The sequence below is a fragment of the Sus scrofa genome, chromosome X (assembly GCF_054392235.1).
Source record: "Sus scrofa isolate SSC_HxYL_T2T_F1_AM1 chromosome X, Sscrofa_HxYL_maternal_Yorkshire_Landrace_v2.0, whole genome shotgun sequence".
NCBI lineage: Eukaryota > Metazoa > Chordata > Mammalia > Artiodactyla > Suidae > Sus > Sus scrofa.
In genome coordinates, this window is record NC_139401.1 from 92,154,630 (window position 1) to 92,177,033 (window position 22,404).

At 40.0% G+C, this 22,404-nt stretch overlaps 1 protein-coding gene across 2 annotated transcripts in view; it reads right to left on the reverse strand.

Annotated features, from left to right (window-relative positions):
- PCDH19 (protocadherin 19) overlaps nt 1–22,404 on the reverse strand; it is a 120,562-nt gene that overhangs the window by 45,219 nt on the left and 52,939 nt on the right. For both annotated transcript variants that reach the window (XM_021079756.2, XM_021079758.2), the window contains exon 3: nt 2,450–2,508. In XM_021079756.2, coding sequence (XP_020935415.1) covers nt 2,450–2,508 — 59 coding nt within the window. The remainder of the gene's footprint in view (nt 1–2,449; nt 2,509–22,404) is intronic.

A 22,404-nucleotide genomic window follows, 5' to 3' on the forward strand; every position in this document is an offset into this window, starting at 1 on the left:
GCAAAACACCAGAAAATAATCCTAAACTGTCTTGGCTTGTTAATCTGGGATTCTGACATAAGCCTTGGGTACACCTGCAGGTTACAGGTGACATTCAGGAAAAATAAAAGACTACAGTTTTTTAACACTAGATTCCTCAGTGCAGAAGGTTATGGGGAAAGCATCATATATCTTTCATTTCCCTTCAGGATCTACTCTTCATCCTTCTAAACCTTGATTTGTGCTATGAAAACCCCCTTGCCCTCTGGCTTTCCATTGGTTTAGCCGAGGTAGATAGATGAGAGAGGGAAAAAGAAGCCAGCATGGAAGACATTAACAACTGCTGGTGAATGCCAAAAAGAAAAGTCCAAGAAGCATCCTTGGATGGGTAGAAAATGAGTAGAGGAAGAGAAAATGGATTCGAAAAAAGTTTTAGGCCAACTTTTGGCCTTAAATTGGGTTGGCATTTAAAGAAACAGGGACTTGATAATAAAATTAAAACTGATAATCAGATTCAGAATTTCCTGGCCAGGAGCTTTTTCCATGCATGTAAATGGATCCTCAAGAAACCACACAGTGAAACGCCTTTCAAGTATCACTGTGAGCTATTTGAACAGTTTTTGTGGCTTTATCACCTGATGTTAGTCACCACTCTCTTAACATTTTCCAAACATTTTACATTCAAAATGGTTACAACTCCCAAAAAAAAAAAAAAAAAAAAAGCATAGCACAAAAGATTCCCTGTGTCTTTCCAGGTATTGTGCTTTGTCTAAGTTTAGCTGATCCTATAAATTCCAAGGCCTTTGTGGTTTTCCAAAGCCTTCAAGGTTCCAAAAACAGAACCCGGCAAAAATGGCGTGTCCCTGAGCTTTCAGGTGTTTCCTCTTAATCAAGGTGGTCTCTGGTAAAAAGCCACTATCTTTGATATCAGGCAACATCAGGAGATTTTTCCACTGAGAGCCTATTAAGTCCAGTTTGTGCCTTTTCTGTATACATGTGTGTAAACAGAAACATAAAAAGTAATTAATCAAAATCAAAAGTTCTAGGGAGTCCCAAAGTTGCTGTGGAAATACATGTATCCCAAAAGCTAAATGTTTGAACATAAGTCTTCATCTCATCAGTTCAGGTCTGACCTAAGACAGTGAAGGTCCCCAGGAGCCTTAGATTTCTGCCATGCTATGAAAATCAGGCTCATGCTATGAGTTTAACCTAATCACAGAATTCCCAGGTACCCAGAGCTAGCCCAAGAGACCTGTGAGGATAAGGCAAGTCACTGTTTTTACCAGAAGTTTAAAAAAAAAAGGAGCTTTTAAATATCAATTCTGAAGCAGAAAACAAAGCAAACTGCTGCTTCAAAGTTACTCTAGTCAGTGCACAAAAAAAGAGAGTTTTTTTCCCCTCCTAAAACAAATCAGTCAAATGATTTTGAATTCCTCAACTTTTGTTTTTATTCTCTGAGCCAAGAAAATATTCAAAGTGGATTCCTCCCAACACCTCAAAAAAAATAAATAAATAAAAATTCAAACAACAGAATGACTGCTAATACTGGGCTATCCACACTCGGATAATTAACGATCATCACTTAAGGTCACAAGCAATTCCAGATCAATACAGATAAACCTAGCTTGTTTTCAGGGGGTTATTGCAGCATCATAGATTAAATTAGATATGATTTAAAGTCGTCTGTACAACAAACTAGTTTATTCCTCAAATCCTACCCTTCATTTCTATTATTTCAACACACAGTGTTCAATTTTAGCTGCAGAATAACCACTGGACCATTCAAGAGGACACTTGCATCAAACAGTAATAAAGGCATCACCTGAATGGTCAGTACCGGTTTTTCTGCAGAAGTTCTCTGCTTAGAGGACTCCCTGAACCCCTTGTTTTGCCTGCCTTGGGCATCACATACATTGTGCCTCCATGGATAACTGGGTTACGACCAACCATTCACACAAACCACAACTCTTCATTGGAAACACGTGTAAATATTTTAAAATTTATTGAATTAGGCAAATATCTTTTCTTTCATTCTCTCATCTATAAAGTTTTTAAAAGATAAGGAATCGGTTTATCTGCCATTAAAGTAGCCTTAAAACGATTTCAAAGTTGTCAAAATAGCAGCCATCTTGAAATTCACTAGAAGTTCCATAGGAGAACATTTTAATATTAAATTTCTAAATTATCACATAAAACTGTGTTTTAAAATGATCCCAATTTTACTTTGGTAATTGTGTGTACATTAATGTAAAGAAACATGACAAAATGCCAACACTGATTGGGTCACGGAATTACCAGAGTTTCTTATTTAGTTTTTTTATGCTTTTATGAATTTTCCTAATTTTCTACACTAAGCAGATAGGTATTTTCATTTTAAAATCTGAAAAGGGCATCATTAAAACTATTTAATCTTCTTTTTTTTATATTAAATCAAGCTTAGTTGTAGAAATAGACAAGCAAACCAACATACCTTTTAATTAAATGAGCTCGGCTGTTCACGTAGTTGGAGTCAAAAGAATAGTTTTCAGTCTGCAATGCACAAAAAAAAAGATTAAAAGGGTTATGGAGATGATTCATGAAAAGAGCCAAATTATTTTACTTATAGGAGGAATTTTTCTACTGGCAAGAGGCAATGAATGAATCAGAAACCAAAGTTATAGTGGGGCAACAGCCTGAGGAATGCCTGCCACATCCTTGGGGGCCTGGGGAGTCTGTGGAGGCAGCTCTCCTGGGCAGACCAAGATGAACTTAACACAAACATCCACCAGAATATGCCTGGCTACAGACCATGCAACCTCTTAGGGAAGACACAGCATGACCCAAAATCTTTACAGAAAGTAATTGCTTCCCATTCCCCAGTGGACACAACTGTGTGCCCATCAAATTGACTGGAAGTTCAAAGGTATTTTTATTAGTAGTAGATATTTAACATGTTAAAATATTTATTCCATAGATATGGAAATGCAACAAGGTAATCCCCACTGTGGATTTAAAGTCTTCCCTTTGTTTTAAGACATTTTGCTCAGCACTGGTTATATAGGAAGGCCTTTGTTGTATCACAGATATAAAGGCAAACAAGTTTTATGCTTAAAACAGGGTGAAGGGCAGTCCACAGGGGGTGCCAAAGCCTTTCATGTGAAACATGAAGTTTGCAGGCAAACCCCTGTCTCAGCTATCATTAAAACACCACTGTCTAATCTGGTTACAGTAGACTGCCTGAGCAACGGTTTTACAAAAGCAGATGCAGAATACCTGCCAGATGAAAGAGATGAGAAACCAGCTGAAGAGCATCCAGAGGTTGAGGGAGGGGTTTGAGGGGAGGCAGTCTTAGGAGGTAGGGACCCAGGGAAATGCTGACACAGAGGTAACTGCAAGTCCTAGAAAAGTGGATCTTACCTCCAACACTAAAGTACTACACTCATTGAACCATTGTATAAGCTGAAAAATGTCCAAACACACCCCCTCTGCCCTCCTGCCAGTCTACCAGAAATCCTCACCATTCTCACCATTCCTTAGGGCCTTCTGAAATCACTTCAACTGAAAGTGCCTGGGAAAGGAAACACAATAGCTGTCTAGCTAACAAAATAGCAAATTCCTTTCAGATGACTACATGTCATACATGAATTTTGCCAGGCTCTCAGAAGCAGCTTTTGGTTTCAAGGAGCTCAGAGCTTGGTAGAGGAGAAGATAGGACAGGTGATGGCAAATCTAATTGCCACATGAGCACCAAACAGCCAAGAGTCAGGATAGGGAACCCAAGTATCTAGAGTAAATGGGGGTGGCGAGTAGGCAAGAGAAAGAAAGAGAGCGGCGTATGGCAAAGAAAATTAATCCCATCATTGTCCTGTATTTAGGCATGTCCATGCCCTCCACATGGCCCTCATTTGAAGATAAGCTGTGTAATATCCACTCACACTGCTTTTATTTAGAGGATAAAACCCCCTTTAATGAAAGCGACAAGTTTTGTTGCTGTTGGAAGGAATGGGTTGGGAGAGTGAAAATCAAAAAGGTCAGTTCTTTGCAATTTGGTTCTTAAGACAATGGAAGCTGAAACTGTTGCAAACATAATTATAGGAGGAGGAAGCAAACTTGAAGCTGCATTGAGAAAAAAATGCTGGAAGAGGTTATCCATTGGTCACTTAACCAACAAGCATGTCTTTTTTTATACTTTGAAAACTAGCTTTATTGAACATTAAATTTTTTATATTGTTGCTTACCTAATCTTAAAATTTTTAAATATATTTCTCAGACAGCTGTACATCATATGTGTATTTCCATCATAAAGGATTCATAGTATAGATTTTTAAATTCCAACAAGCATTTCTTGAATTAATTTTTATATCAACATAAAAGGCAAAAATGAACTTTGGGTAAATATGCTATTCTATGATATTCAGTACAATATACAATTTAACAAGTGAAAGTCTCTTAACCACCCCAAAAAGCATTCTATCCAAGTAAAATAAGGAACCAATTAAGCACTCAGGAGCTTAATTATTAGTTTGTGCAACCTTGAGCAAATTACTTAATTTCTATGTGTCTCACTTTCCTCCTCCATAAAATAGGCATAAAAGAACATAAATCCGAAGAGGACTTTGAACTACATTTATCATGACTCTTGGTGGGAATGGTGGAAATCCATATTCCCTGCTTTCTACAGAACCTGGATTCCTGAGTAGGATCTGGAATTTGACCTCATTTGGGCAATAAGAGAATAACATATACACGTTCCACCTCAACCTCTAAACTTCCTAAATCATTTTTTCAAGAAAGGTAATAGACGCATAGATGCAAAAACAGAAAAGAGGATACTAGCTTTGCAGGGAAAGCATAAGCAACATCCCAAGATACTGTCATGTTAAAGAAGCCAGTTTTCAAGTAGAATATTTTGCAGAGCTGTGCATATGATGGCGTCCAATCTGTGTGCACTGTGCATAAAATATGGAGCTCTGTGGGGACATGACCTCCAGGCATGGTGCCAGAACTCTGTTTGGGCAAATAAGCAAAGCCATACAAATTTTCTCCCTGGTGACTATACTACTTCTTGGCCCTCATGGAATAATATATCTCACCTTAAGGATTTCTTCTTATAGACATTGAGTTAAAAGAAGAAATCAGTTTAGAAGCCTTGCTTATGGAAATCTTAACCATTCTCTTTCCCAGACTGTGATGTGCAGATGGATTAACCTGGGCAGATATGTCAGGCATGATCTGGCACTGTAGGTAGGAGAGTATCACTGAAGCCTATCACCTTCCTCTCTTTCTGAAAGCAAGCAGAGCCCTGTGAGGCTCCTGGGCACACAAGCCTTTCTGTGTCCTCCTTTTCTTGTTTTTAGAGAATAAGCTTCAGCCTTCATGACCTTCCCTGAGTTCCAAAGGGCAGTTGGTAATCAGGGAAGGGTTGCAGAGACCGGGGAGGAGCAGTCAAGAGACAGTAGGGCAGCCTTGGGGCAGGGTCCTGGTTCTTCCTTAAGGAATATATACAAAAGTATCTTTGAGACCTTGGGCAGAACTAAAACGCCCAACAAATGGAAGATGTTAACTACCTGATGAAGCATTCTTCTTTCCTGGAAAAAAGAGGACCACCAGAACCAGTCCTGAGGGCCACTAAACACCAGCTTTGAAAGACAATTCAAGCTTGCCTCTACCCTGATCCTTATCTACGGCCCTATTGCCCTATTTTCCACTCCCCAAATTATAAAACCACCTCCTAATCTCTCCCAAAGGGGGAACAGTCTTTAAGGCATTAGTCTGCTGTGGCCCCCTTTGCCCTGCAAAGCCATAAAGCTATCTTTTTCTCCTTCACCCAAAACTCTGTCTCTGAGTTTCTATTCAGAAACAGCAGACAGAGGCTGAGTTTCAGCAACATTTCTTTCCTGTTTTTTTTTTACTCTCAGAGAGTAAAGCCCTTATTCTTGTGGGTCATGGCCTTCAAATGTCAATATTCCATTCCCCAAACCAGCATAAACTATAAGGTCCCCATGCTGCATCCTCATGCAGTTAAAAGCACTAGTCATGAGGGAGGTTCCTAGAACTGATTTTCCATAGTGGATGGAGCTATGCTGAGTCATCCATTGTCCTTTGCCTTTGTAATCAGTCTGGGGTTTCTTTGTGAGGCAGCTTTGTTGGAATTATGGAAACAACCTGTGCAACAGAATTATTCTAACTGGACAAAGTACACTTTTCTGGCCTCATGAGTCCTCCAGTCCAAACAACTGAGCTAACTGGCCATGGATGGCCTATTATGGGTCAGTGTATACTAACATCAAGTGTTCTTGCTTGTACTGATTCAAGGTGTTCAAACCCAACTCCCATGCATTGAAAGAATAAATTATTTCACACTTCGGCTACAGCAAAGAATGAGACTCAGACCACCCTGAAGCAGGAAATAATCTTTTCTTAATGACTAGTTTGCACTATTGTTTTAAGTTGTCTTAAGCCGATGATTCTCAGCCCTAACTGCACATTAGAATCAACTAGGCAATTTTTTTTTAAATCCTGTTGCAAAGGTCCCACTCTGAAAGATTATGAAGTAATTGGTCTGGAGTGGAACCCAGGCATTGGTATCTCTTAAAAGCTTCCCAGGTAACTAACATATGGAGAGTGGAGAATTGTCCTGAGAAAAAGACTGGCCACAGGCTTTGACCTGAGGTGTTGTTTTCTAAGGCAAGCTCAGCTGTTTAGAAGATGGTGTCTCTTTTGTCAGATTATCTGCCATGGTCTCTTAATAGAGGATAAAGAACAACAACAGAAATACACTTTTAAGAAATAATAGAAGAGCTTTTATTTTTTGCATGAACGTATTGGCTCCTGGTTAGCCTTATTTAATCAAAATTTGCTTGACATTATTCCAATCCCCTCTCTAAGTATTCTAAATGGCAAATAACATGAAACATTTGAGAGGGGAAATTTTCTTTAAATGTCACATTAATTTCACTAGGAAATGTCCCTGTCTCTAATGAGACAGCCAAGTTAACACAGGAACACAGAAGAAAGACAAGAACAACATTTGTTTCTGAAAAACCTAAATTTCAACCTTACAAAAAGGGTCTAGAGCAAACTTTTATTTCCAGTCTCAATGGTAACTGAGTCACTTTCCCATCATTTAATATATTTCTGTTTAATGTATTTCTCCCAAATCTTTACTTAGTAGTCTTTATCCTAAGATTCACTGAGAGCAGACTTCTCACTTGGTTTATATTTAATAAAAGTCTTAATTTTCTACAAATATAAAGAATACTTACGGATAGCAGAATTTTTTAGAGAGCTCAAGGCTTTCTCCTGTAAGGACTAAAACTTTGATTTAAAATCCTAGCCAGCCTGCTTTGGTTTTGCTCATTGGCTACTTAGAAGCACCTTCCTAAACATAAATCACGACAATGCAGGTTTTGCCTGTGTGCTCACCGATCTCACAGCACTGTGTTTTTGGAGTCCTTGCCTTTAATTCTTAACATATGTCCTCCCACCAACCTGCTATAAAACACTCAGTAAGTACTGTTACTTCTCAGTGCTATTAGTATATCAAAAGCAGCTCCTCTTCCATTTCAAGTTTGATGCTTCTACTGTGCTCTTGGAAACTATATAATTATATTCATTAGAATAGTCTAGAGAATGAGAGTTAAGTTCTGGGTAGAGAGCTGAGATGTGGCTCTTCTAAGAGGGAAAAATACATGAGTTTTATAGGGACTTTTGCATAATGGTTTGAGTGGTGGTAGTGTTGTTAGGGTTTTCCACCTGCTGGGGAGCCTTCTTTGCTGATTTCTTTCTATTCTCAGCGCCTTTCTGGATATGGGAGGTTTCTAGAGAGATTTTGGGATGGGTGGTATGTTATTATGTTAATAAGTCTGGCACATCAGAAGTCGCATACTTCCACTTTGTCAGGCCCCCAAGGAACCAGAATGTCCTACTTTAATTGTCATTTTGCATTTTTTTTACAGTTCAGTGAGTTGTGCCCTAGTCTCTGGAAGAGTGACTGTGACTCTCTCAGCACCACATTTATCACCAGGAGAGACTTCAACCCCAAGGAGAAATAAATGCAGATATCCAGGACTAGAATCTTCGCCCAGCAGCACAAATCCCTAGGTCGTGATACAGTTAAAAAAGGTTACAGATGTTGAGATGAAAACCGAGATTCCTCAAATCTTAAGGGTTTTCATTTGAAAACGAATAGCCAATTTAAATTACACTTTAAAAGTCCCCCTCAAACCAAAAAGCATTATAACTGCAATCCACTATTTTTTTTTTTTGTCTATTTAGGGCCGTACCTGCGGCATATGGAGGTTCCCAAGCTAGGGGTCGAATTGGAGGTGTAGCAGCTGGCCTACACCACAGCTCGCAGCAACGCCAGATCCTTAACACACTGAGTAAGGCCAGGGATTGAACCTGAGTCCTCATGGATACTAATCAGATTCATTTCCACTGAGCCATGGTGGGAACTCCCGCTAATTATTTTTAAAAGTATTTTTCACCCTTAGTAATTTTAACAATACAAACAGGAAAACTGGAATCCCAAATCAAATGCACAGCAAAATGATTTTTAAATGCTGGGTTTTTTTTAACTGCTGATGTCTAATAATGATAATTGTGCTTATTGATCAATGATGATAAGACTCAACGTTCTTCTAAAAGTGATTGCTGCTTTAGATGGCATCTCCTCACAAAGGTGTTTTTAGAAAATGAATTGATAAACGGCTTCTTCCTCCTTCCAATCCTCAACACAGAAAAATGAAAATGTAGATTTTATATAAAAATAAAGCCAATGTGCCTCCAGCTAGAATGTATATTCAAAGACTCATTCATCCAGATAGCAGCAGCTGAAGTAGGAATTAGTTAAGATGGAATAAAAGGCACCACCCCCAGAGCTGCCATCACTAGAAAGCTCATATTTACCCTGAACTGGAAAACAAACTAAGTAAGCTTCCATTAACCATGCCTATATACATATCAGCACTAATTCTCATGTGCATGCATACACACACACACACACACACACACACACACACATACACACACACACCACACTCACACACAGCTTGACTACAGTGAGCAATGCAGTGCAGTAGGGCGACTTGGATTCCTTCCTTACATATGTCACTGACATTGACGGCCTTGAATAAATCACTTAATCTCTCTCGAGTCCTTAACTTATCTACCTATGAAATGAATAACCCAAATGGTGTCAATGTTCCCTTCACCTGACACTATGTTCCCACAGTTCTAGGATTCTAAGACAAAATGGCTCTCATTAATTCATTCTTTCATTCTTCCATTCAATACACATTCGCCAATCATGGAGGATGAAAAATATAGGCTACATGTGCAAGGAGGTCACAAATTGATAGACCTTTTACTGGGACTGGTTAAAATGTCAGCCATTCAGAAAAACATGAAACACGCACACAACCACATGCTTACCTACAGACAAGGCACATACTTGTGCATAGGCTATGCAGTGCAACTTTGAGAATTATTGCAACTCTATGGATTTAAGTATCACCCTAATGGCTTGCGGTGACACACACAGGAGGATTTGGCCTTTATATTTGTTATGCATACTAAACCACAGCACAAATTTGGGGAACTTCCTTCTTCTATCCAAGGAGTTATAAATTTCTTAAAGTTCTTGGAAAAAGCACATGTATATGTCCCTTTGGCTCCATTTCCACAGCCTTCATCACTTTCTGCCAGTTCTTCTTCATCTCTATCTGCCTCTTGCTCTAGCCCATTTTGCAAAATGCTATGTAAATAATACTTGCCTTCTATTTTCATCACAGCACTTGTCTTTTCAAGGGTTCAAAGAAGCATTACAGTGGTTCCCTATTGCATTTCACATTAAATCTAAATTAAATCTTTAGCTGAGCAGTCAGCCAACACGAGTCCTCTGCCTCCCTCATAACTCATTTCCTTCATTTCAAATCTATCTACATCACTGATCATCCCACATAGCTTAGAATGTTCTTAGCACTTGTTGTACAGACTGTGTGATGCAGTCATGCATTTCCTTAGGTTCTATGATTATTTCACATGTAGCATATGAGTTTGTCCTCCAGCTAGACTGGAAGCTTTCTTTTGAAGTATCACTGCCACGATGCTGGACACTTAGCAAGTACTCATGTGATGAATGCATCAATGAAATAACTGGGGAAGAGATGGAAGAGGTTGAGAATAAAGCTTCTTATTGCAGTTAAAGTAACCAATTCTATTAGGCCAAGGTGGTGTTGTATCTTCAGAAAGAATCTGAACACTGTCTTCTGCAGTTATAATTTGTTCTCTGGGAGTTCCTGTCTTAGCTCAGCAGAATTGAATCTGACTAGCATCCATGAGGACACAGGTTCGATCCCTGGCCTCGCTCAGTGGGTTGAGGATCCAGCATTGCTGTGAGCTGTGGTGTAGGGCACAGACATTGCTCAGATCCCACACTGCTGTGGCTGTGGCATAGGCCGGTGGACCAGTGGTCCAGTGGCTACAGCTCCAATTCAACCCCTAGCCTAAGAACCTCCATATGCTGGGGGTGTGGCCCTAAAAAGACGGGGAAAAAAAAAAACAATTTGTTCCCTGTACTCACGCCCAACTCTGACCTTATAAATGCATAGCAGCCTGGAAATGACTGTGAGGACTAAGTTGCCACAGTTAGGTGCTTCTTGCCTACCATCCATCAGTCCTACTATATTTCTGGGAATGACAGTAGTGACACATGAGAGTATTTCCAAACCAGGATGGATACAATTTCTGTCAGAAGATAAGGCTTTGCCTTATCAGACCTCGGAGCTGAGGACTGACAGTGTGGCAGCTCCTTTCCTGCATGTGGAAGAGAACTCTAGGATTCCAATGGCTTTCAAGACAGGGCTATCAGTGGGAAACACAGGCCATTTAGTTAACATCCAAGTCAAGTTGAAAGAATTCCCCTCTTGGTGGCCTTTTATCATCTCTCCTAAAATTTCACTGACACCATTGATGTAGTCAGACTACCTAGAGGTGACAAAGGCAGCTTAGGGAAAGCACTTTTCTCTACCTTTAGCTTTTATTGGGTCAAAGTTGTGCCTTTAGAAGAGCAACCCAGCACAAATTTTACTACAAAGGCATCCTTGAGAAACTCAGCAGCTTTCTGCAGGATTCGAAACAATTCAGAGGCAAAGAGCCTACTGAATGACCAGGCTAAGCACCATCCCATTATATAGATAAGAACGGGCTTCTGAATGAGGCTCTGGGGCCCTTTTCTAAGTCTTTTGTGGGAGCACAGTGCACTTTAAAATAATATCTGCTTATAAAAAGCTCTGAGGAGCCAGTTAATGCCTATTCTATATGGGAATGCAAAATCAACGAGACTTCAGTGAGGATAAAAAAAGTAGTTTAAGAGTAAATAAAATGACTAATCCAAACACATGAGTCACATTATCTCATCCCACATAAACAAAATTCAACCTGAGAAGTAAATAGTCATCAACGGCATTTGCCAGTGGAACAAACCCTGGAGTCCAATCACCACCCCCAAATATCTAATGGCAACACATTAAAGCTATTTTGCAGGCACAGACTGCCTTTCATCCCTAAATATCAAAGTACTTTATGAGCAGGTGCCAATTGTTATTCTCCCCTTAAACAACCAAGAAAACAAACATACAGGCTAAGTGCTACAGCCATGTTAAATACTGACTCAGCTAGAACAAGCCACAAAAACAAGGACAAGAAAAATCCCCAGGAACACTGTTCTTGGCATTACCTACCACTGAGATGGAAAGCAAACACAAGATGGTAGCATCAGGGAAGTGATTAGGCTGCTTTATACGTATTTTTCTCCGGATGACTTTTTTGGCTACTTTCAGTGAGTGAGTCAGGAGAGTATAGTCTAGAAGATAGACAAAAGAACAATTTGGCATCCACTAACTGGAGATAGTTCTCCAGACCTAGCCAGAGAACCCAGTCACATAGCCCACAGGATCCAGAAATGAGCCACTTTCTTCCCTGGAACCTCGGTGACCATGTCAATTGTCCTTTAGAGGCATTGGCAAACATCTTTACGAAATGACCTAAGATGATTAGTGATGACTCACGGGGTAGCTTCAATTTCAGAAACTATGATTTGGGATAGCTGGTCCAACAATAGGAAACCAATGTAAAACCTCGCACAAGAAATGGCCCAGGGATCCTCAGTCTGAACTCTCCTGAATCCAGCCTATCTTTGAGCCTTTCTGGCTTAAAGAAGACCCAGCACTCTGAGCGGGTCCATTTCTGCTAAATTCTATTTTATTGGTCTCAATTCTATACTGCTTAGCAGCTATGAAGCCCTGTCTTCCTGCAGAGTGCAATTTCTATTGAGCAAGTCTTATCAGCTGACAAGACTTTCAAAATATTTGGAGGGAAAGCAGCAGGTGGCCCTATGCTTGTGGGCCAAAGCAACACCCCCAATCTAGTTCCAGCCCCAATCTCATTATTTATATTATACATAACTTAAAAGCCAGTTGCCTCCACAAGCTTATTTAAGAGTGAAGGAGTAACAGCCTTTGGCATATCATTCTATATTCATTTCCCTTGTACTGGCTTGTTGCTCAAGCCTGTAATATGTGATCATGGGGACAAAAACCAACCGGGTAATATACCATCTTAGAAATAGTGAATGTGTTAGCTTCTAATATTAATGTTTCTAATTAGATGGCAATACAATAGATCATTTTCTAGTTTGTGGTCGATGAAATCCTCCACAGTTCTCTTTTGATGTAGCTATTTTGATTACTGCTACGGCAAAAGGAGGGGGTGTGTCAGTTCACCAGGATGCAGAGAGGCAAGGATGTGAACACACAACATCCACTTATATTTACTGTCACCAAAATATAAACAGATTATTTATTTCTGATCTTTTTAAGTACTAGTTTCAAATTTAACGAGGCACAATAAACATTTCTTAGAATCAGACTCCATGGTTGCTTAACATTGGCAACCCTCTAATTATGACAGTAGTTTAAATAAAGAACATTCAGTTCTGCTGAAATTATTAGGCACTGAAGGAAATCCACCGTTCCCTCCAGTTTCTAGTGACTTCAACAAGCATTGCCACAAATCAGTGTTGGAGGCAAGACAGAGCTCACAATTCAGCATCACTTCATGAAGCATAAATGAGTAGCAAGAGGAAGAGGACTGATTCAAGGAAGTCATGGAAATGTTTGCTCATTCTCTAAAAACCCCTACCCGTCCTCCCAAATTCTAATAGATCTTCTCATTTTATGCTGGGGTGGGGAAGGGGTGGTGAGGGCAGGCTGGAATTTGACCTGATTTTGTAAAAAGAGATTAATCAAAAGGCTACTATCTGACATGAGTGCCGGCAATGATGCACAGTAAAGCCATAATTACACCTTAAAAAGTGGTCAACATTATTTGCAGCTTGAAATTGTCAGAGTATTAGAAATCCATACTGCAGTTATGCCATATACCAACAGAACAATTGCTAAAGCACCCTGCACTTAAAGGGGACCTTTCCTCACAAAGAATCTCTGAATGTTGTACCAGTAACTATAATTAAAAGGGTTTCAGGAGAGAAAAAAATGTACTTAACCTTAGAGAAACCATGAGATAGAGGAATATATATATATATATATTTTTTGGTCTTTCGGTTTTTAGGGCATATGGAGGTTCCCTAGCAGGGCTGCAGCTGCCGGCCTACACCACCGCTTATGGCAACGCCGGACCCTTAACCCACTGAGCAAGGCCAGGAATCGAACCTGAGTCCTCATGTATGCTAGTCAGATTAATTAACCACTGAGCCACAATAGAAGCTCGAAGAGAGAGAAATATTTTTAGATGGGCAGAAAACAGATGCCCAAGTTGGAAACTAAGCCTAAAGGTAACTACATTTTCTACAGAGCTCATGGCACAGAATTGAAGAATTTTGCTTCCCAAGCCAGCCAGCAAGACTTCCATGAGGTGCTTGATGACTGCAATGGAGCAGGTGCCTCCTGTCAATAACACCCTGAAAGAATTAGCATTTGGAAATGGATGCAATGTGCAAAATCTTGCCATTTTTTTAATCATTTTTTTTTCTTTCTTTGCCTTTTAACCAACATTAACTAATTAGTCCTCCTGCTACTCTTATAAGCTAAATAAATATTATTATCCCCATTAACGGCAGGACAAAACAGGTTAAGAGACATGCCCTCTACTAGAAAGGAACAGTGTCACGTCTGCAACTAGAATTCAAGATTTCTCACTACAAGTCCTGCGTTCACACCACTAGGCCACACCTCATTAGGATTCTGGGAAATGCAATGAAATAGAAGCAATTAGGACTGGCTGACTGGATGTACTATTTGGGAGAAAAAAAAATACCCTACCTGCTTAAACATGACAAGTTCAAGGACAGTGAACACAACTAGAGCAATTTCCTCCTGCAGGAAGATTAAGAAATAATGAGGGGGAACACCTCACCCTCCCTCTCCCATCAGACTCCCAGCAGCAAAAACCAGGAACAATTCCAAACTTAACTGTTAAAAAAAAAATAACACTGTCAGAAACATAATTGTTCCATGTCTGGTAGTCCAACCCATCAACCTGTATAGGTGACTTCTACCTTCCTTTCCCCACAACATTCTCAGCTTTTTCCTGGTCAGTCTTTTAAATACTCGTAGACTCCTCCTTCTCCATTCACTTATACCCCTCTCTCAAAAGAAACTAGCACACTCACTCCTCATCCTTATCTGCTCAATACTTGTGCCTACTTGATAACAAAGAAAGAATGTTTTTGGGGCTCAACTGGTACAAACAGGTGTACACAGTCATATCTTAATTCACAAACACACACACATACAGATACAGACATATTACATATAATTTTTGTGAGGAAAAGAGGGTTGTATCATTGTGTCTCCCTATTAAAAAATGCTTGTTTCTGGCAGACACAGCTTCATTTAGGGCCATAATTCACCCTGCTGACTGTTTCTGTGGGTGGTTTTAAGCTTAGCAAAGATCACAGAATATTTAAAGAAAAGTCCTAGAAACCCTCCAAATACAGAGCCTTCAAGGTAAAAATTAAGTTCTTACTAGGTGTGTGACCTTGAAGAAATCACTGAACCTCTCTAACATGCAATTTCCTAAGCTATAAAATAGAAATAGCTCCTGTTTTAACAATCTTACAAAGTTGTTATTAGGATCAAACAAAACAATAAATGTGCAGGTGCCTTCTAAAAGTGGACTGCCGGACAAATGACAGGTTATCAGATTATCAGTTTAGAAACAATTTCTCTTGAACACACACACACACACACACACACACACACACACACACACACATAACTGTCATTTTTTAGGGCCACACTCGCGGCATATGGAGGTTCCCAGGCTAGGGGTCGAATTGGAGCTGTAGCCACTGGCCTACGCCAGAGCCACAGCAACGCGGGATGGGAGCCGCATCTGCGACCTACACTACAGCACAACTCACCGCAACATCGGATACTCAACCCATTGAGCGAGGCCAGGGAACAACCTGCATCCTCATGGATCCTAGTCAGATTTGTTTCCACTGAACCATGACAGGAACTACCTCTGTTGAATATTTATTTCTATTTTCAACTAAATTCCTATTGAACATTATGAATAGTTTTCCTTCTAAGGTTTCCTACTAGGATATTTTATCTCATTCTCCCCCTATCTGTACTATCAGAAAAAGAAACAATGTGATGACCAGTCTTATTTTTCGGCATGAAAGATATATACAGAGAGAGAGAGAGAGACTCAACTTCTCTAATTACTGATTCAACGCCTTAGCTGGAGTGTGACTGTGTGTGTGTGTGTGTGTGTGTGTGTGTGTGTGTGTAGACAGAGAGAGAGAGACAGAAACAGAGAAAGAAAATTCAGCTTAAAAAGAGTTGAAATGACCTCACACCATCTGAAATTATGTGAAAGACAAGATTTGAGACACTTTAAAAGCCTTTATAAACCAGTTTTCCTTTGCCCCATTTCCTTCCTCTGTTATGACTGAAGTGTCACAGAATCTCTTTAATTTTAAAAAAAAAGAAAGAAAAAAAGAAAGAAAACCTCATCCCAGGGTTAAGTAAAGCACATTAGCATGCATAATTCAGAGCCCTCAGCTGGAAAAATCCATTCAAAGCCTACCGTAGTGTATGGATTAAAAAAAAAAAAAAAAAGCACAGTTAAAGGGCTGAAGCAGCTTGGCCAAGGCCTTCTAAGATCCCAGACCCCAAGCAATGAGACAGTTCAACTCAGAACCACCCTGGAGTCTGAATGTGGGCTCATTTTAATATTTCTTAGAGCTGAACATAGATACTATGTCCAATAGCACAGACATATGTAGTTATTTACATTTAACGTAACAAAAATAGAGTTAAAATTTTAGTTTCTCAGTCACAGTAGCTACCTGTCAAGGGCTCAATAGGCAACGTGGCTAGTGGCTACCATCTTAGCACAGATGTAGAAGATTACCTTCATCCTATAAAGTTCTATTGGACAATGCTTCCCTAGAGCAAGACTGTGGGCCTGTGACTGGGAACTCTCCAATTCTGAAATATGTTGCCGTTGATGGCCTAAGGAAATATAAGACATGGACTTACCACTATCACATCATGTAACACATCATACGGCATATATGTCAGCCCCACTAGGCTGGAAACTCCTTAAGAGCAAGGACTATGTCTTTAAGTGTCTATATCTTCAGTGCCTGGCACTGTTCCTGGCACAAAGCAGGTGCTCACCCACTGCTTGTTAATTGACTAACAGCTGATGTTAGACGCATCCGTGTGATAGGAATTCACAGATTGAATCGGAAATGTAAGGTTTGCGAAGCTGTTTAAAGAAAGGCGACTCTGCTTCTGAAACTTGTATTTGTTTCAGCATTTCTCAGGAATTTAGATCTTGGAGAGGACTGGCTTAACTTCAAAACTACCCTTCTGTCACCCCACCCCTATAAATCCGACTCTTGCATTCATCTAAAGCATCATTTGTGAACCTAAAAAATTAGAATCCCATGTTTATCAATATTAAGATGCCAATGTATAATACACAGTATATTGAACATGATACCATCCACACCTTTAAAGAATTTTTGGTTGTTTGCTTTTTTTTTTTTTTTTTTTGTCTTTTTGTCTTTTTGCCATTTCTTGGGCCGCTCTTCTGGCATATGAAGGTTCCCAGGCTAGGGGTCCAATCAGAGCTGTAGCTGTTGGCTTACGCCAGAGCCACAGCAACAAGGGGTCCAAGCCGTGTCTGCAACCTACACCATAGCTCAGGGCAATGCCGGATCCTTAACCCACTGAGCAAAGCCAGGGATCAAACCTGCAACCTCACGGTTCCTAGTCGGATTCATTAACCACTACACCACGACGGGAACTCCTAAAGAAGGTTTTTACAATCTGATAATGAGACATACCTATGGGACTGTGTCTCTCAGTAGCCCAATTTTTTAAATTATTTTCTTAAATGGCACCTTGTTTCAGTAAGGTTCTTCACAGAGCCTCAACCCATGCTCTCTTCCAATAACCAAAACAGTCTTAAGAAGTATGTAGGCAAAGTATTATTCTCCTTTTTTATATGTGTGTGTGTCTGTATATACATATATATATATTGCTTTTTAGAGTCACACCTGCAGCATATGGAAGTTCCCAGGCTAGGAGTCCAATCGGAGCTACAGCTGCCAGCCTATGCCACAGCCACAGCAACAGAGGATCTGAGCCACATCTGCGACCTATGCCACAGCTCACGGTAGCGCTGGATCCTTAACAAACTGAGCAAGTCCAGGGATTAAACCCGAGTCCTCATGGATCCTAGTCGAGTTCACTAGGATAGACTGAGCCACAATGGGAACACCCTATTCTCCCTTTTTAACAGATGGAAAAACTGAGGCCCAGAGAGTTTCTGAATCTAAGATCAACAGCCAATTATTAGCAGATTCAGAGCAAGAACCTAAGGCTCTTTCTTTCCAGACAAGGGAAATTTCCACCCAGTCTAACTTCAGAGGAAATGGAAGCTCAGTTGGCTGACACTTCTTTTGCTTTCAATCTATAGTCTCTTCTGAGATCTATCTTTCATAAATTAAAAAATATACACTTTTATGCAATATTATTTCTTCATATCATGCAGTATTAATTATTTCTTCAGTTGCTTTTCTGACAGATATGTTCATTTGCAAATGTTCTTGAAATCATCATCTGACCATGCTATGCCCTGGCTTTGAAAAAATTCTCTCTTGAAACAAAAAGACAACTTACAGAATGGGAGAAAATAGTTTCAAATGATGCAACTGACAAGGGCTTAATCTCTAGAATATATAAACAACTTAGACAACCCAACAGCAAAAAAACCAATCAATCAATGGAAAAATGGGCAAAAGACCTGAATAGACATTTCTCCAAAGAAGATATACAGATGGCCAGCAAACACATGAAAAAATGCTCAACATCGCTGATTATAAGAGAAATGCCAATCAAAACTACCATGAGATACCACCTCACACCAGTCAGAATGGCCATCATTAATAAATCCACAAACAACAAGTGCTGGAGGGGCTGTGGAGAAAAGGGAACCCTCCTGCACTGTTGGTGGGAATGTCAACTGGTACAGTCACTATGGAGAACAGTTTGGAGATACCTTAGAAATCTATACATAGAACTTCCATATGACCCCACAATCCCACTCTTGGGCATCTATCCGGACAAAACTCTACTTAAAAGAGACACGTGCACCTGCATGTTCATTGCAGCACTATTCACAATAGCCAGGACATGGAAACAACCCAAATGTCCATCGACAGATGATTGGATTCGGAAGAGGTGGTATATATACACAATGGAATACTACTCAGCCATAAAAAAGAATGACATAATGCCATTTGCAGCAACATGGATGGAACTAGAGAGTCTCATACTGAGTGAAATGAGCCAGAAAGACAAAGACAAATACCATATGATATCACTTATAACTGGAATCTAATAGCCAGCACAAATGAACATCTCCTCAGAAAAGAAAATCATGGACTTGGAGAAGAGACTTGTGGCTGCCTGATGGGAGGGGGAGGGAGTGAGAGGGATCGGGAGCTTGGGCTTATCAGACACAACTTAGAATAGATTTACAAGGAGATCCTGCTGAATAGCATTGAGAACTATGTCTAGATACTCATGTTGCAACAGAAGAAAGGGAGGGGGAAAATGTAATTGTAATGTATACATGTAAGGATAACCTGACCCCCTTGCTGTACAGTGGGAAAATAAAAAAAATTATAAAAAAAAAGAAAAAATTCTCTTTTGGTCTCATGACCATCACAGAATCACATACCCAAAGAACATTCAAACTCAAAAGAGATCTTAGTATCTAATCTCTCTCTGTCTCACTTCCCTCTCTGTCTCTGTCTCTATCTCTGTCTCTACCCCTCTCTCTCTCCCCCACTCCACCAACACACACATAGTCAATATTTTGAAAGCAAGGGAATGGGTCCAGGGAACCTCATAACCAACCTCAAAGCATCACACCTGCTTATTAGAAACCCAAGCATAAGTTTAGACCCCAGCTCTTCAGACACCCAGGCCAGAGCTCATCCCTCTCCACCTGCCCAGCCCCTTCCTGTTATTTCTTTCTTTTTTTTCTTTTTTTTAATTTTCCCACTGTACAGCAAGGGGATCAAGTTATCCTTACATGTATACATTACATTTTTTCCCCACCCTTTGTTCTGTTGCAACATGAGTATCTAGACATAGTTCTCAATACTACTCAGCAGGATCTCCTTGTAAATCTCCTCAGATGTCCCAGAAGAGTAAAACCTAAGGATGCAGATTCCATCCACAAAATTTCTTGAGGGAAGGAAAAGTCAAATTGACTGCAAATGATGTTTGTAAATCATTTCTTGTCAATATCCCATCATTAAGAAAAGTAATTGTTCCTTGGGATACTATAGAAAGAGGATACAGACTGTCTTTAGCTGAGTGATCCAAAGAAAGTCGAATGATAAAGTTCAGTGAAATACAGCCTCATTCCAGCAAATGACTTGCTTTGTTGCCACTTAAATTGCTCATCTATAATTGCTGGAGATAAACTGCAATCAAAATACAGTATCTTCTATTAGTTTTGCCCACTGGGGATTGTTTGATCATAGTGAAATAATCCAAAAGGTAAATTTGCTCATTTTTACTGCCCCAGTGGAAACTGGCTTTAGACCCCTGGGGGAGGGGGGTCACTAGACTGATGGCAAATGTTGCTTTCTGGTGAGGGAGGCTTTCTCTTCTCTAAATAGGGCTGAACCCCTGCCTCTGGGACTAACAACAACTAAGCAGGAGAGGAAGAATCCACTCTGCCAATTTCCTCAAAGCATCGTTCTCAGACTTCCTTCTTTACCCTGCTGGAGTCATACCTTTGTAGTTCAGACATCACTAATTCATATTTGGTGATCATTCTGATAGAGCTAGGCTGCTTTATCTATTTTTAAAAAGGTTTTCTGGGAAAATTATGGTGTAAACAAGATTACAAGGGAAGTGTTTAAACTACTTAGGAGAATAAATTGTTTTTAAGCACTTTAGAAGCAATTTACAAACAATAAATATGTTAATTGCACATCATTCTTATTTATTCATTAAAGCAGATCCAAGGACTTCTACTTGGCAAACCTTCCTGGCAAGAACTTTGTTAGTCTACTTGTTATTACTCTATGAACTTGAAAGTAATAAAATTGCATTTCTTTTCTCTCTGTAATTCTGACTGGCCTTCCCCCAAGTTAGTCTCAATTAATCAGATTTGACTGTACTATATAAAGGCTGAGTAAAGTGACAAAGCCATCAGCCCTGGGTTGAAAAACAAGAAAGTCACAGAAAATCCTGCACTACATTTAAGATCTTTCTTTGCACAAACTGTAGGCAACCAGCAGCAGATAGGAGCAATGGGGAGGGATAGAAGGAAAAGCAAAAAGATATCATTCAGAGCCTTCCCCACAATTGAAAAGATTTGCCTCATGCTCCCTGGCTGTCCTTGACTGCCTACTGTAGAACAAATGGCAGTGGTACAGAGTTTAGACCTGAAATAATTTGATTAAATTCAACAAATACTATTAAAACTGTGTCCCAGGCCCTTCTGTAGATGTTTGGAGTATGGAGATGAATGAATCAGATTCCACTCCTGCCCTCAAGGAATTCACATTTCTAGTGTGGGGGACAGATAAGTGAAGAGACAATTATAATGCCATGTTGTGAGTGCTATGACAACAGTATATATGTGTGGTAGCAAAGAAGAGAGGGCAACACAAAGGAAGGTTCCCCTAAGTGACACTTACCATCAGAACTGCCTTCAGACATGTGTGATCTGTTGGTGGGGGATGGAACTAGGGAAAACATTTTTTGGAGGGAAGAGTGTGCTTCTCTCTAGCTTGATTTTGCAAGTTACCTATGAGTGTCAGGTATGAGAGAGAGAACATAAGCCATGCCTAATAAAATCAGGCAACTTTCCCTCCAGCCGCAAATCTAGTTGGATTTGGGTTGGCTCTTCTGTAAAGTTTGGAAGACAAGTTACATTCAGCACAAGTGCTAGAAAAATCAATATCCGAAGGGGTAGCTAATTAAACCACAGAGACTTATTTTTGAGCCAGGAAAGCTTTTTCTCCAGTGGTCAGATGTTCATGACTTTCAAATTCTTTTTGCAGCCTTTGCATAAAGATGAGTCCTGAGACAAGTCTACCCTAGCTTGGATAGTCTCTTAAAAGTTGCCCTAGTCCACTTGTCAGAAGTCGAAAAGAAGATGGAGACTAGCACCCTGTAGGTGAGGGCCTATACCTTCCTCAGCATGGCAAAACTACTTGCTCTCGGACCTACAAGAAGAGATTACCATAAAACTTGCACACATGGTGGAGAGCAGAGTGAGTGCTCTCCTTTCTCCTCTTAACGGAATGTAAGCATGTAGATTTTATGCTTGTTCCCTTCCTCTTCTGATTGCCTGACTCTGTGCCTTTTCTCTAGAAGAAGCTGAACATTCTTGGGTCACCCTCCCAGGTACTGTTGGATTCCTAAGCCCTCCCTATCACTCACCAGGTAACTGAGTGACATCCCTGGAGGCCAGGACCTGTCCAGTACCTCAGAGTGATGGAAGGTCACAAGAAGAAACAAAGGAAATCTTGGCTTGTTGATAAACACTGTCTCTGCTCTGATAATGATGTTTCTATGTCTTCGCTTCCTGGATGACAGGGCCAGGATAGCTCTGAAGCCAGACTCTTTCTGACTACTATAGGCCTTAAGCCAGCAATGTACACATTGTGTTGCTGTGCAAACAGAGATTACTTTTATCTCTTCCCTCACAAGTTTTTGCTCCTGTGCTTTAAAAAATAAACAAGGCATAAGAAGACAAAGAATTCATAAATAAAGATATGAATGACCTCTCCCTACATGTTCTAAAAATAGTGAGGATCCTATGGAGGTCAACCATTTCATAAAATTTGCCTTCTGAACATTTAATTTC